The sequence below is a fragment of the Gymnodraco acuticeps genome, unplaced genomic scaffold (genome assembly GCF_902827175.1).
Source record: "Gymnodraco acuticeps unplaced genomic scaffold, fGymAcu1.1, whole genome shotgun sequence".
Taxonomy (NCBI): Eukaryota; Metazoa; Chordata; class Actinopteri; order Perciformes; family Bathydraconidae; genus Gymnodraco; species Gymnodraco acuticeps.
In genome coordinates, this window is record NW_022991766.1 from 819,103 (window position 1) to 835,812 (window position 16,710).

The following is a 16,710-nucleotide window of genomic DNA, read 5'->3' on the forward strand; positions in this document are numbered from 1 at the left end:
AATAGCCTACATTTTAGCGGCTAATGAGGTTTTGCTCAATCGCTCCTGTTAGTTTTGTTTAATCGTTTCTGTTGTTCATTAAATAGTCAAACTGATTTGAGGTCGTTGTCATTCTTTCGTCAATCTAGGTGTACATTATAGTTGCGTTTGTAAGATAGACTGTTATTGAAACATGACCGGTAAGTTTCGAATTTATCCGGTAAAATAAATTCTGTCCGGCGAGAAAAAATCCTAGCGGAAACCCTGCTACAGACAGACAGACAGTTGGTTTTACTGCCTGCAGGCCAAAAGCATGAACTTGTTTTGCTGTGCCCCAGTTAAGCAACTTTAATCAGTTTTCTAGGTCCACAGCAGTGCTTCAGGTCTCAGAACTGCTGCTGAGCACTCTTGCCTTGCTTCACTTGGAACTGAAACACTTCTGATCTGTTTGTGTGTCAGGACCTGGCCCGATGGAAAAATCGGAGGAGGAGTATCTCCCAGGACCTGATCAAGAAGGAGGAGGAACGGAAGATGATGGAGCAGTTGATGTCAGGAGAAATCTGTACCTCCCATAGGAGGAAAAGCATCAAGACATACAGAGAGATAGTGCAGGACAAGTACGTGGCATACACATTAAAAGGACGATTCATCTGTGTTCAGCTCAAACAACAAAGCTGTATGTACATAACAAAGTAGTGTAATGGAAAACTGGGTCTTTCTCAAAGATCATTTAATCTGCTTTGTAAATACTATAAGTGGGCACAAAGGTGACAGTGTCTCCTCATGGGGTTCAATTAATGTATGTAAGTCGCTTTGGATAAAAGCGTCTAACAAATGACATGTAATGTAATGTAATTAAGGAGAACAAATGAAATAGATGGTATGATGGTACAAATATAGTTTGAGTTGAATTAGTAGAAATGTAAATTGACAACAGAGAGTAGTAAAAGCTTTTCTGCATTAAAATCCACAAACTTTATTCACTTTCATTTCCAAGAATGGGGACGTATTACTTTTACGAGTACATCAGCGTACATATTGTGCATATAATATAAATCAAATTGGGTCATGTCAGTTTTCATCCTACTTAAACTCCCTTCCTATCCAACAGGGAGCGTCGTGAGCTTGAGCTGCGGGAAGCGTACAGAAAAGCCAGAACTCCAGAGGAGGCGTCGGCCATCCTCCAACATTACGCCCAGCGCTTCTCCATCAGTGAATCCGTCATGGAGCGCCTACAGTTGCCAAATATCCTGGACCGCAGTATATCTGCTGATCCCTCTTTACCCATCTCATCCTTCCCTATCTCCCTCTCCCCGATGACCCCTGACCCCTTTGACGTTGACCCCCACGGGCCCCTGAGGTATCTTCGACAGCAGTCGGCCCCGGCTCCTAAGTTCACGTCTACACTGGAGGCGCGGGTGGAGGAGTTTCCCAAGGAGCCCTCTCACCAGCGGCCTCAGATCCGCTCCCGCTCGTCTGAGCCGCCGTCCAACAGAACCCTGTCGCCCAAACCGGTGCCTTTGCTGACGCCCAAGCCTTACTTCCAGCCCCGACCCTCAGCGGGGGAACCATGGCCCAGCAAGGTGAGACCGACTCAGAATAAATCATGACTACCTCCACAGATTACTGCCCTACAATAAAAATATTTGCTGATGTAAATATGCTTTAAAGGAGGGGTGCCCAACCTTTTTTGAACCGAGAGCTACTTTTAAAGTTGCCAGTCTGCTGAGATCTACCAGTACAAATAGAAAGGCGTAGCCATTACTGACAGCCTACTACCAGGAAAATACACACTTCTACTTGTATACAACTGACCTATGTACGATTAATACTTCATAAAATACTGCAGATCCTTTATCTTACCTCTTTCTGATCTACACACATACAAGTATTTAACTGAAGTTACACAACAGTGTTGTTGATACAGAGTTGGAGTTTATTCACACGTCACATACTACAGTGGGTAATGTTTTCAAGAAACATTGAACAGTGCTGCCACATATGACACAGGAAAAAAATAAAAGACACTGAACCCTTTCTTTGCCATTATATAAAAATAGTGTTGCTACAAAAGTATAAATTAGGCTTAAGACAACTCAGATCTGAAGCTACACAGGAATCTGCTGCCAAAGTGCAATAAAAGAGACAAAATTAATAGAATCAAACCCATTTTTGTTGCATTTTAGTAGAGTATAAAGATAAATGCCTTTAAAATAGGATGCAAGCAACACTAGTTTCTTAACCTGAATTGATAATAGACTATAATCAATTGAAGTTTGCATTCTTATACCATTTTGTACAATAATTATAATGAATAAGTTCAAACAAACTAAAACTTACAGCTGATTAATAACGGTATCTAACTTGAGTTTTATTATATCAAAAACCTGTTGAAATGCTACTGTTATTTTTACTGTTCCCCCAAAAGCGTGTCGGCAGCCTCCAGGAATGCTTCTTTCACAACTTCGCCGTCTTTGAAAGACTTCATGTGTTTCTCAAAAACGTGACTGACACGATAAGATGCTATGGAGCAGCCTTGCTCTTGTTGTTGGGCCTGGTGAAAATGGACTGCTGTGCATTTAGCTGTCCTTTCAGGCCCCTCCCCTTTTGGGAGCGTAGGGCAGAATTAGGAGGGAATTCCGTCTCGTAGCGTTTGTGCACTGTTTTGAAATGCCGCTCCTAAATTACCCTTCTTCGATAAAGCTACGCTCGCAGTGCAGATGAGACAGATGGACTTTGAATTGGAATAAATACAAAAATAATCATCCTCCCACTCGGAGTGAAAATGATATATTTTGGGCTTTTTTGCTTCTGCCATAATTGCGGTCTTGTGTGTGTGCGGACTGTCACTCCTGGGTTGCATTCCAATAGTCCATTTAGCTTAGGAACCTTCCTAACAGAGTGAAATGACCCGGAAGTACGTCACTGGCAGCCATGATAAGTGCCGTTCCAATTCTCCAAATGAAAGGAAAGGATGTTTCAAACTTCCTTTATAACCTCCTTTAGCTTAGGAACCACTGGACCTCCCTAACCGAAAGGAGAGGAGAAAATGCTGCCCCACAATGCATTGCAGCCGCAGCATTTGCCATCACAACAGTCGGCCGTTCACGGAAACAACCGATTATGACCGAGAAATGATATCATGAAAGTTACGGTGCTTATTAAGCATTTTAAAACGTATGTGGTAAGTTGCCAAAGTGCTTTTTTCTGAACGTTCATCAGTATTATAATCAAAAAGAGAAATATGAACGTTAGTTTTTACTGAAATGATCAAATAAAGTCAACATCTCACAGTCTTTACTGAGCTGTGTGGGGTTTGTTCAACTTTTAAAAGATGTTTGAATGGTGATATACACAGTGATAGATGTTAAGGACTAACGTTTATAATAAATACATCTGTATTTATTTTAAGATATTTTCATACAATCATACGTATTGGGATCATTTGTATTAATGTGGACCGGAGGGAGAGGGTGACGAGCATAAGTTTCACTTTCCTTTTTTATTTCAATTCCAACTTTGGTCATGAAGAATATGTTTCTCTGTTGTCCACGTTCATAAAGCATAGCAACAGCATCAGAGCACGGTGCAGAGTCTCTAGATGAGTTGAACATCCATGTTGTAGTCCGCTGTATAGAAAACTGTAGTTTCCATGGTTACCCCACAGCAGCAGACGCACATTCATGACGTCCGCTGGCGCATCATAAACACGTCGGATAGTGAAAGTCCTTTTGAATTCTCCTATCCACTATCCCTTAACCCCGTGACGTTTCACTCAGAGGTCAAGGAATAGGAGATAGGGTTAGAATTTAGGAGCTGATTTTTGGATTATCGGAACGCAACCCTGTTGACATGGACAACATCAGCGAACTATGCCCACCAGCCACGTCCCGACACATGGGGTCACGCCGGCCAATCACTAAGCTTTGATGCGTTCAAGTGCATTATTCTGGCACAGGAAGATTATGTTATAGGACATTAACGATAAAACAGAATATTGTTGTTCTATTTTTAGACACATCTCGCGATCGACTGGGAATCTCCCCGCGATCGACCGGTTAAAGCATCCTCAAAATGTGGGTTGTTGCTTTTTCAAGTGTTTGATGGTCGCAGTGAAATCGCCCCACTGCTCCTGCAGTGTAAAGTACTTATTTACTTAAATATTGTTCTTATTCATTTAAATGTCTCTTCATACAAACATGCAATGATTTAGTTATGATTAGTTTAACAAAAACTAGCAGAAATGTAGTAAATGAAATTCCAAAATGCTCCAAACCACGTTACAAAACAATAAAAGCCATGTACCTTAACATATACTAATTTATTATTCTGTACATACAGTTTTTTGTTGAGAAGTTGATGAGGTCATAATTCCCTATCCAATATCCATTTGAAATTCCTGTGAAAAACATCTCTTTTAACCAGCTATATTTATTGAAGTTTCTTAAAGCAGTGGTTCCCAACCTGGGGGGCGCCAAAGATCGCAGGGGGGGCGCCAGGCCTCAGATGATTTGAGGCCAAATATCATATTTAGATTTTTTTTTTTTTTTTTTTTTTTACATGATTGTCACTAAAAGCCTTGTCTCTACATTACAATACAATATAAAAAATAGTTGATTCATTAATTTTAATAAAAATTCAAGTTAGTAGCTAATAAAGGCATAAAAAGACAGACATTTATAATTATGTCTTTAATAGAAATGTTTCTTCTGCCCGTAAAGTGTCCAAACCAGGCTTGTCTGGATAAGCGCATTTTTAAAACATAGTCATTGTCCATGCCGGTTTCAGTTGGATTATTTGTCACAGTTGCTCCGATCAGATCGGTCTCCTCCATTTTGTAGATTATTTACGACTTTTTTGAATCCACATAAACACATCGGCAAAATCCGGCTTACTTTGAGCATGTGTTAACAGCTTAATCCCTTTGTGAATTGTTTCCACTTGCGCCGTCCTTTAATTTAATGAATTCATCCTGAGTCCAATAACCATCAAAGTCACTCCAATAGTGCTCCTTCATTACGCTTTCATCCTCCTTTAATCCTCCTCCAAAATACTTCACATTCATCCAGTTTGTGACAGTAGTTGTAGCATTTTTGAGACTTTGAAACTTTAATTTTTGGAACTCCCTGCATTCATCAAAAGGAACATCCGGACACAGATAGTGAGTTTATTTGATCACAAATATATTTTCTATCATTACCAGGACAACCTTAGGCTCAAGCCCTGACTGTACTACCGGGTCAAAAGTAAGAACCATAACATTTAAGAATTTTGGAATTTGTACTCCATTACGATTTTGGCTTGCAACGATTACGAACACAACGTAATCGAAATAAAACGATTATTATTTTTATTAAAAAAATGTTATTATTTATTTATTCTTATTGGTTTTTCAGTTGAATTATACTTAAAGTTCAGGGTAATCAACTGTTCAAAACATTTTTTTCAATAAATGGATGTTTTCAAAGTAAATGGATTTCGTTTTTAATAATCATGATATCAATTATTGACCAAAATAATCGTGATTATGATTTTTGCCATAATCGCCCTACTTTGTACCAAGGTATTGGTTCTTGTGACATCCCTAACCACAACAGTGCTCCAGTGGGTATGTTTAGAGTCCTGACCACTTTACATGGAGTAACTTCACACTCCTCACAGGCTGGAGGGCAAACCCCCCCCCCTCCTCTTGGCAGATACACTGAATGCCACCGGACGGCAATGGTAATGAGCCGGCTGGTTTCTAGGAAAACACAAGACTTCCCCTCAGAGAAGAAGCATGTAATGTTTCAATTTAGCTCAAAGTGCTCTCGACAGGATCCATTTCCTTTTCTTCTGCAAATATTTCCTAATGGGAATATTGAAAATGAGATCTTGTGTTTTGGCGTGGCGGGGAGGGAGGGGCAGATTATTACCAGACTACATTGAGCACAGCGCTTTTCTGGAATGTCTTGTCAGGAGTCTGAGCAAAACCCGGCTTCAATGGAGCCCTCTGTTTCCTATTGACTTAAGAAGTTGACAAGTAGGGCCCTCTCAATGTGAAGTGGGCTCCCAGCGGACAAAGAGGGCCCACACAGGCTGCTCGGAGAGGGATGAGAAGGTGGAAGCGGGGGGGTTGGGGGGGGACTGAGAGCCTGCATTCACCCAACTGCACCGCTGTGTCTTAAGTTACCGCTCACTAGGAGCTCCTCGCACATACATTACTGCCTCTTTGTCTCTGAGGCAGCACGGTGTTGTGAGCTGGATGAATAGCTAATAACGGACAGAGATGAGAGCCTGATAATGAACACAAATGAGGGCACTGGGTTTATTTTAATTTCTTTGTTCGTCATCAATTCATCTAGTTTACAGCTAGAGCAGCCTGGTTGTAGCGGTCAATGTTTCCTACAGATGTTTCATATCTAGAAACTAAATGTTCCTACGTTTTATTGCAAGTAAGAACCGGAAAATACTTACATATAGACCTTTTTATATCTTATACAGATCAAAATGTGATCATATACACTTATTTTGTATTACAAAGTGTTCCAAAATATCTTCAAATGAAACAAAATTGCAACAATATCCATTTGACCAGAATATTTAACGACTCATTCCCACATCTTGGACTGGTCATAATGACATTTATTAGAATAAGTGAGCAAATACAAAATGTTTCACAGGACTGGTGTATGTGAAATAACGCCTATTTGAAATGTATTATTAAATAGATTTTTGTGAAGAGTTCAGGTCAAGGTATTGTCTGGACATTTCTTAGATCACCTTTTATGATTTGAGCATATCAGTGAACTTTGCAGTGCAGTTATAAAATATTAAAACCTGTTCTCTGTTATTTAGGCTGATGCTTTGCTCCGGGTTAACGGCGACGTAGGAAGTGATGACGCTTTCACCACTCCTGAGAGGCAAGGAAGGGAATCTCCTCCGCAGTACCAGGCGTCTCCCTCCATCACGAGCAGCAGCACTGTAGATGTTCCCTCGTCAGCAGCCTCACAAGCACACACCTCGACCAGAGGAGGAAGCCCAGTGGCGACGAACGCCAGGGAGGAACAAAGTGGCACAGAACCGGCTTCTAAGGATGCACAAGAACAGAAAGTCATTGAGAATTTGACGCAACCAAGCCGGCCCACATCACTCCCATCGGTCAGGATTTTTTTTACAGACGATTACATAAATCTGAAAATAATTATGAACACATTATGATCAGTGGGCTATAAAGACCCTATAATGAACCTGCTACTCTCCTGGCTGTCAGAAATCGTACTGCACTCATTCCCTTTTGCTTCTTACAGAAATAATTTGAAACGTTAGAAAGTAGTTTTGACTTATTTAAACACAGTCTTCCAACGCTAGCCCTGGTATCTGCTGATAAGCCTCTTGATCTCAGGCTAGTTTGTGATACTCTCTACTTGAACTCAGGATGGATATATAATTAATCTTTGAAATCCTCTGTGACCCTTAACAGGAGCTGCAGAAGCCAGAAGAAAGCTTTGAGAAGACAGGAAGTCAGGCTGCTGCAGAGGAGGAGAAGTCAAATGCTGCAGCTCAACAAGCGCCTCCTACAGGTCTGAACAGCATGTTGCTACACTGACCCCTTGTGGTTTCTCCAGTGTCTGCTTTTCTCTTTTTTTTTATGATAACATCAGTGATAAAATATGTGTTTTCAGAAGCCAAACAAGAACAACAAACTGAACCATCTGGCCAAAACGTCTCCAACCTCGTCCCGTCAGGAGTCAGCACAAAGCATAGTCAGCCAATTATTTTACAGGTGAGGCTGCTAACCAAAATAATACAAACGACCAATCAACCAGCCATTCAACGTATAATCTTTGACTCTCCCTGCAGACAATTGTGCCAAGTTCCCTGGAGGTGTCACAGAGAAGGGGAAACGTACCGAGCCTAGCCGCACCTGAGTCATTTGAATATCACCCGCCGAGGGAAACTGCAGCAGGTCAGTGAACGCTTCTCATTCCAACAGAGCCAGCAGCTTCTTTTCCCATGCATCTCCTGAGTTTGATTAGCATATCCTCCTTGCTGGCTTATTTCCTCTTTTGCTTTAGAGCCTATGCTGGCGCATTTCCACTACAGCGCGGTTTAAGCGTGTCATGCCCGGCCCGTTTTTGGTTGCGTTTCCACTAGGGGTAGTTCCGGCTAGCGGGTACTTTTTCACAGTTTTTCTGGCTCTCCAAAATCGAGGTTCTTTCCGGGCCAACAACCGGGCTGAGTATGCTAAACTAGTGAGAGAATCGCTGGCAACTACAACAAAATGAACATAACATATGACCGTGATTTAATTGTAATACACGTTTCAAAATGATACTGAAGTAACAACATACTGATACCGGTTAGTAAAAAACATGAATTAATGCTTTGACAAGTCTGCAGACAGACGGCAGGCGAAAAAAACCTTTTAAAATGCATGTTTTCTGAATCGGGATTGGCTAAGCTAACGTTGTATATGTTCCGACCGTCCACACTCACAACAACGGCCTACAGACATAAATAAACCAGCGACTGTATTCGCCATGACACAGGCAGTCTGTGGTTTGTACTTGTTTCACTTTTGTCTAGTTTCTGAACAGATATGAGGAGCTGTGAGCTCTGAGTGCTAAGAGCTAACGGCTGTGTTGTTTTTCTGGGGCTCTCATTGAAGATGACGTCACGGCTCCGCCTACAATGCGTTACTATAGTTACTACCCCAGTTCCTAAACTGTAATGGAAACGCAGCATAAAGTGAGCCTGGCCTACCAAGGCCTAACTATACCGTACTAAGCCGTGCGAGGCCCTGCAGTGGAAATGCGCCAAGACTCTTTCTATTATCTTGTATCCAATTATATTTAAATCAAGAGTAAAGGTTTTTTTTTATATTTCTGTGTTCAACCTGCATAAACTCCTGTGTAAACAGACTAAGATCTTTGATTGGCTCTAAATTCCCCTATTCGTTTTTCTCAATGTAGACTGGCACACAACCTTATTTCAGAATCAGAATACCTTTATTAGTCCCACGGAGGGGACATTTGCGTAGTTACAGCAGGGAAAAGAGCCACAGACAGCTTAATCTTACATATGTTAAATATATGACATGCATTCAAAAAAAGTACTAAGTTATGATATAATAAAAAATAAAAAAGTTACATCATTTAAAAAATTACACATCCTGTAACAGTTCTTAGGATTTACCAGCCAGGTATATATTACACAGTTATTAACGTCATCTATATATATTGCACATCTCGCACATATTGCACATGGGTGGTTGGTATTTAACAGTAGCAAGTTACAGCAGCCTATCGTTGAAGGAGCTGCACAGTGAGGACAGGGTGTCCTGGAGGGGGTGGGACACATTGTCCAGCAGGGAGGACAGCAGGGAGGACAGCTTGGCTGCCATTTGACCCGAGATCAAACAAAAAAAAACTATAAAGAGGTTATCTATTGCTTTTTAGATAGCGATTGTTGTTATTGGTTGTTTATTCTGACGTTAGACTAAAGATTATTTTTTCAATTAAAACATTATCCCCATTGAAGCCTTTATATTATCTCCTATTTTGATAATATCAAATCAAAGGATAAAAGATATTAACAAAATAATATTTCTAATTAATTTTAATGTGAGAAAAGGTGATCTGGCAGACCTTTCAATAAATATAAACTTAGAAAATATTATTCTTATTCTCTTTAATTTAAAACTCCTCCGGGCTGCTGTTATTTACATTCTAGGTGGCAAATTGGTAAAAGCTTTCCCAAATGTCTCTGATGTCCATACCAACTCCTGGTTTTGACATCTGTCTATCCTTCATCACTCCCCTCTTCTCCTCCCTTCCTTTCCTCCCTTCCTTTCACCCACAATTTTTTTTATATCGCTATAGAGTTTGCAAACAGTGTCAGGTCTTCGCTGACAACCAGCAACCCTAAGTTACGCTGGGACTTCTTCGTTCCACCAGGTAAACTCTTCATTCATCGGTGGAGCTCATGTTTCCGTCCCACAGAGTTTCCCTGCCGTTTCTTCAAGGGCTAGACAAAGCCCTCCAGTCCCATCTCTTGTTGTTCACTCATTTCCAGTCTGTGGATGATCAGTGATGTGCTCTTCCACTCATGTGTTTTAAAGAATATGGTGTACAAATCCTTATTTATTATTGTGTGGTCATGTTTTAAGTGTGTCATCATGTTGAATACAAATTAAACAGGTGACCTACAATTAGTAAGAATCATCATGGGTATTTTTTCACTTTTATGTTTGCCTCATTGTGCTTGGCATGACTACGTTTTCCACCAAAAGCTACATAAGGTCTACCTGTATAACTAGCTGATCCCATTCAAACATAAAGACCAGATACATGCAGACGTGTAGAGATGTATTTCTTCATCTACTTATGGGCTCAGGGCCGTTTCTTCCTATAGGCGGACTGTGCGGATGCATAGGGCCACCGCGGCCACTAGGGGGCCCCCAAGCTGAAAGTTCAGGTTCAGCCTCAATATATTTGGGGAGAATTACAATTAGCCGTCTTTATAGAGAGGCGAAGTCCCGCCCATCTACTTATTTCCCAAAAATTGGTGCATTGAAGTCAATGGGGAGAGAAAGATTATCTTTCGATCCCGTTTGAATTGTGCCACGAATTACACATATGATGTTTGTCAATCTTAAAAAATAATTTCCATGTCAAAAAAGTCACAGTTTGTCGTAAAACTGTTGAAATATAAGACTATGGAAAATACGCAACTAGAAAGACTACAAATCCCAGAATCCCGGTCCCGCATGCTGGCTCTTACGGAACCGACTAACTCCCCTTGTGTGTATGCACAGCTCTCAACGTGCCCAGACTTGTAGTGATTTTCACCTCTTTTAATACTTTTCGCCTCATTCTGAAAGAAAGAAGTGAGATGTTCCAACGTGACGGCCGTCTTGGTGTGTGGTGCGGGAGATGTAGTTCATTGAGTGGTTTTACGACATGGAATTTATTTTTTAAGATCGACAAACATCATATTTGTAATTTGTGGCACAATTCAAACGGGATTGAAAGATAATCTTTCTCTCCCCATTGACTTCAATACATACTTTTTCCGAAATAAGGACCCATGGAGCTCACCCGGAAAGGGAGGGACTTCGCCTCTCTATTTGTAGACAGCCAAGCCCCCCTCCTGTGTTCGGTGAAGCATTATATGCTTAAAAATCAAATGTAGGATATAAACACAACTAAACTGCAATGATAGCAAAGCTGTGGCTTGTGTTTTTGGGGTAATAAAGTCCAAATCATCGTTGGGCTGTCAGCCAATGAGTGACGTCTGAGGAAGATGAAAAATGTAAATTATACATTGTTGAGAAAATGCTGCATTTATAGACGTAGAGGAGCCTTATTGTTTACCTTTTTAATATAATTTTTTGTAAGTTTCAATTGCTTGGTTTTCGTGAAATTAGCCTGTTTTCCTCTTAAAGTGGAACAGATTGATGCATCTCCACAGATCATCTTAAAGGCTTCGGAATCCCCCCCCATTGTAGTTGAAAAACTGTAAAAACTAGGGCCCCCAAACAGCATCTTGCATAGGACCCCCAAAGAGCTAGAAACGGCCCTGTATGGGCTAGATTAAGATGCAATGTGTTGCTTTTGGTGGACTGCTCTCTTTATGTATTTTCTCTCTTCAGCATCTTAACTCCCTGGCATGTTGTCATTCACCTAAGTATTTGACGCATCTAAAGGCATCAAGTGATCCCCTGTTTCAAGACTTAATTTATGAAATGTATTCTAAATAATGTTTCCTGTCACACTTTCTTTACAGAAGACATGGAGAAGGATCTGCGTGGAAATGTGAGTGAAAACCATCACCTGGCCGCATAATATTTTGTGGTCAGACTATGAAAGAAACCTTTTACTGCTTCTCATCTGGCTTATCTCATTAACCCTTATGTTGTGTTCGGGTGACCCGTTTCAAGTTAAAATGATATAATAACTACGCTCTAGTTCTTTTTATCGGAACAAGGCTTCATGATGTCCTCCACAACAGCTATATAAACACTACAAAACTGATTTGGACAATTTTAGCCACGTCTGAAGGTCTCTAAAAAAAAAAATTATAATTTGTTGTTCGGGTCTGGGGAGACCCAGCAGAATTGTTGTGGGTGACTCGGGGTCAAATTTGGCCCAATCAAGATTCATCTTTGACTTTTGACACCCCTCCCCCACCCCCTTCATCCACTGTAACAATCATTTTTCGCAACATGCACCTGGTCTCCCCGCCCTCTGCCCCCCTCCCCCCACGGGGACTCCACCTTTCTCAAAGAATATGTACACCAACACTTGAACCTGAACACACACATGCACGTGTGCAATATGTGGTGTTATGTGTTTTGGGCCCATATAATTAAACTACAACAGGATTGTACGGTTATGAATGCATTATAAGTTAGTTATGATGTAGTTAAAACAATATTGGATGATAGTCATTTTATTTGTGTGTTTTGGACTGAAATAAATCATGGGTCAAAATGTACCCGCGAACACCATGAACTTAGCAGCTTTCGAACACAACACAAGGGTTAATACAGTAGTGTAGTTCAACTGAGTAAATGTACACAGAGTGAAAGGAAATTCTGAAAACATTACATACATCTGAAGGTGAGATTAATAAAAAAACAAAAAGGTATTCTAAGTATTAACATAACGTAAACCAAGGAATATATACTGTAAAAGAAGACTCCCTGCCACTTAGTTCTTCAGAAAAATGTGAGATCAGGCATTAGTTTTAAGTGCAGTTTTATGAACACTGTCATATTGCAAAGCTCGTCCACATATCCCAGGGCACACAGAGCTGTTGGTGTAGCATGCCAGATGAGGATGCTGTAGAAAACGGCCGAGACTGCTTCTGTTTTCATTTGAGCTCACCTCTCTCTTTCTCTGTCTTCTCTCTCCTTTAGTAGGAATCCTTTGGCTAGCATTGGAGTAGTGCTGTTGTGGTAGACAAACTATTTCTGTCTCCTCCCTTCCCTTCTTCTTTTCCTGTGGTGGATGTGTGTGCACATTGGTGACGATCTGTGTGTATATCTGTGTGTGTGTGCCATATCTATCTGATGGTCTCTCGTTGGCTTCGTGCTTGGGTGAGTGTGTTTGGTTGTGTGTGAATGGTGGTTGGTTGTGATTGTGTGCATGAATATGTGGTGTGTGTATTTTTGCATGTGTGTGTGTGTGTTGGGGTCTATCAGGTGTCAGGGCCGGGGTTGCCCCAGGCCAGGCGGGGGGACCGCTGGTCTTGGGACCCGGATGAGGAGCGAAAGCGTCAGGAAAGGTGGCAGCAAGAGCAGGAGCGCATGCTGCAGGTACACAGTGGAGCTGAGAGCACAGCATGGAGCATGAGTCTGCAAGGTTAGGGGGTGCCATGGAACATAGAGCGTAAAACAAGGCACTGTGAGGGATAAGTGCAAAGCAGACTTTTAGTTATGAATATCCAATATGTTTAAGCAACTGAGTGAACAAACTATTTCTAAAACTCTCAGCCTATAGGAAAAAAGATAATCACAAATAGAGTTGTTTTGAATTGTTGTCTTCACAGCATGAATAGCTTCATCAGTCAATATGCTGAATAAATGTAGGAATAATATGATCATTTGCTTTGTAGCATCCAGCAGCTGCTCCTTACATTAGGCTCTGACATGTTGCTAACTCATAAAAGGATAATGTTTTGACAAAATATTTTATGTATCTCTGTTAAATAAAATATACGGCAGCAAATAGTTTTCTGGTATAGATTATAATAGAAACTCCAGTATATTAACTGGCTTCTAATTCAGAATGCATCGTCTCAATGGACACACCACTCACTCTTGGTCTAGGTTAAGGATGTTTGCATATTGTTTTTAGCATGCAAGGCAGATTTGATGCATGAGTCAATGCATAAGCCAGTCATAATCGCCCATTAAGTATTGATTGGGTAATTAATGGATGTTGACAACTTTTGCTAAAACAGTTACACAGTTACTACTAAAACGTTTTCAATGTATAGCCCTGTTTTAAGCCTATATTTAGCCACTTACTGGAATACTTCGCTGCATTCTTTACATCATGCAGTGGCACTTGAAGCTGCTGTGTGGCAGCCAGCTCATCTCAGAATCAGATGGATGGATCACATGTCATTGCTACTTGCAAAGCTTGCCTTCATGTTTGTTTTTATATTAAGCTTACCCTTCTGTTGAGGCACACCCCAACCATTGCAATGCACACATTGACCACTAGAGGGCAGTTTTGTGCAGCGGAGGAACCTCTGCTCACTGTCTCCATCTCATGCACACACACACACACACACACACACACACACACACACACACACACACACACAGATAATGACTCTGTCCAAGGTTGCTGCTGTTGCTGCTGCCCAAATCACCCTCTCTCTCCTCAGCCAATCAGAGCTGCATCTCAGGTCCACAGAGTTTAAACATTTAAAGGACTCATTAGAATCTATGATGTATTGTACTCATCTGCAGTATCATCTTTGTAATGAAATAACCGAGTACAGATTTCTCGTTTGTCTGTTTGACTGTTTGAGATGAGATGGATGAATGTGGTGCATTGATGAGCTTGTTCCCCCTCCCCCCCCCCCCCCGGTTGATTCTGTGTCGTCTCTGTGCATCGATCTTTATCTGTCATCTGTCTAGCTTGATTTGCTTTTTCTCAAAATCTTTAATATTGAAATGTTTGCCTTCTTTTGGGGCTCCTACACAAGTCTAAAAAGAGTACTTTGTGGTTGTCTGGACTAATCTTTAATGTCAGTGATTGTTATATTAATGTACATGAAGGAACAACTGTAATCATATTGAAGCTTTTGAGACAAATTGTGTAGGAACCTCTGCATGCTCTACTTTTCCTCCGCAGTGCCTGCTTCTGGTCTTTTGTGTTTGCTTTGTATTCCTAACACACAGATATCAGATCTGAGCAAGTGATTAGCTATAACAGAGGGGAAGCTAACCAATGCATTCATATATGTCTCTAAGACAAGGCTTATATTAAAAGTATATTCTGAGGGGATCTTAAATGAACATGTTATATAGTTTAGTCCCTTCTTGGTATAAAGTAAACAGAATGCACTAGGAGAGAAAATTATTCGAACCCTTTTGATTCCAGATATTTCAGCTCGTGAAACATATTTTCCTGCCAAAATATCCTCCTGCGGACAGTTCAGTCTTTGTTGAGGCTGTGTGCAGTATATATGTAATGTGTCTGTTGCCATGGTAACAGGAAAAGTACCGGCGCGAGCAGGAGAAGCTGAAGGAGGAGTGGGAGAAAGCCCAGAGGGAGGTGGCAGAGGAGGGGAGGAAGTACCACGAGGAGGTGTGTGTGTGTTGATGCTTGATGGCAAGATGTGTGTGAAATGTTCTATATTTTGTTGTGTTTTTATTTTAAGGAAAAGTATTTGCTGTCTCAAAAATGTATCCAATAATAGTATGGATGTTTATTTGATAACTCTTCCACCTTTCCCATACTGTTATATATGAGTAATATATGTTATATTATATGTTGTTTTTAAAATGTCTAGTGCAATGCTACACACCATTTGTTTTGTATGACAAATATGGCCAACATGTTCATGTGCATTTACCCATCATGCATCATAAATGAATGATGGGTAAATGCACATGATATCTGTATTTTGTGTAGTTTTTATCTCGTTTCATTTTCATTTATCACTCAATCTCTTACTGCTGCTGAAACAAGTATATATTCCCAGTGTGGATCAATAAAGTTCTTATCTTATCACACAGGAGCGTAGGATACTGGAGGAGACGGTGGCGCCTCTGACTCCTCGCTCCTCCGCCCTGACCTCTCCAACCCGAGGGGAGGTCTCCTCCAGCTCCGAGCCTCAGGACACCATCGTGCGCTCGCTGGCCGACTGGGAGCGCAAACAGGAACTGCTGGAGAGCCAGTTGGTGAATGGCTGATGAATGATGAGGGATAGTTTGGCAGAAGCATGCATTCATTCAGTGTAAAGTCAGGAGGCGGACAATAAGTTGGAATAACTTGAGTCGAGAGTGTTGTGTTTTTTTTGTATTGGTTTTTAACTGACTGTTCCCTGTTTGTGATTGGACAACACAGAGGGGGAGCACAGAAAGTGTTGAATGGAAACGGAGAGAAAACGACAGAACCAGTGACATCAGCACTGCTGACGACAGCATGAAAACAGCCAGGAGGTGAGCGACCTGTCCGCAAGTGGTAAATGTCGAATTATAGACATATAAGCTGACTAATTAGCAACTAAAGACGAGGCCTCTGTGTCACCAGGTTAATTTCAATCATGTAAGAAACACGTGTATGTCCAGTTAACATTTCATGTGATCAGTGACTTTTACTGTTCAGTGAAACTGGGGAACACCTATGTGTTTTCAATACATCAGCAGCACTTTGTATTCATTTGATTGTTGTGTTTATGCAACTTTTTGTCAACCCTGCTTTCTTGTCAGGGTTCCATCAAGGGTGCTTCAAATATTCAAATCCCAGTGGGATCAGCGAAAAGGAAAGTTAAAGGGGACCTATCAGGCAAAATGCACTTTTTGATGTCTTTTATACATAAAGATGTATCCCCGGTGTGTCAGGGAACTCACAAGCGTCAGAAAATAAAACCCTCTCTTTTCCTCCGTACCCAAATCTCTAAAAACGGGGCTACAACGGAGCTGATCCAGATTTGCGTCCGATATGACCTAATATCTGAAATGTGGACCCACGGGCCAATCAGAAACGTTGCTATCAGAAACAA

The 16,710-nt window shown here is 41.1% G+C and overlaps 1 protein-coding gene across 13 annotated transcripts in view; it reads left to right on the top strand.

The window, feature by feature from the left end:
• The window catches only part of LOC117535094 (LIM and calponin homology domains-containing protein 1-like), a 124,665-nt gene that overhangs the window by 100,736 nt on the left and 7,219 nt on the right, over nucleotides 1–16,710 (top strand). For 7 of the 13 annotated variants that reach the window (XM_034199405.1, XM_034199407.1, XM_034199411.1 and 4 more), the window contains 12 exons: nucleotides 439–596; nucleotides 1,091–1,562; nucleotides 6,817–7,119; nucleotides 7,442–7,541; nucleotides 7,644–7,744; nucleotides 7,822–7,927; nucleotides 9,843–9,917; nucleotides 11,749–11,777; nucleotides 13,169–13,282; nucleotides 15,198–15,290; nucleotides 15,722–15,886; nucleotides 16,053–16,147. In XM_034199405.1, coding sequence (XP_034055296.1) covers nucleotides 439–596; nucleotides 1,091–1,562; nucleotides 6,817–7,119; nucleotides 7,442–7,541; nucleotides 7,644–7,744; nucleotides 7,822–7,927; nucleotides 9,843–9,917; nucleotides 11,749–11,777; nucleotides 13,169–13,282; nucleotides 15,198–15,290; nucleotides 15,722–15,886; nucleotides 16,053–16,147 — 1,811 coding nt within the window. The remainder of the gene's footprint in view (nucleotides 1–438; nucleotides 597–1,090; nucleotides 1,563–6,816; nucleotides 7,120–7,441; nucleotides 7,542–7,643; nucleotides 7,745–7,821; nucleotides 7,928–9,842; nucleotides 9,918–11,748; nucleotides 11,778–13,168; nucleotides 13,283–15,197; nucleotides 15,291–15,721; nucleotides 15,887–16,052; nucleotides 16,148–16,710) is intronic. The other 6 variants (XM_034199406.1, XM_034199412.1, XM_034199409.1 and 3 more) reach the window with 6 other exon arrangements.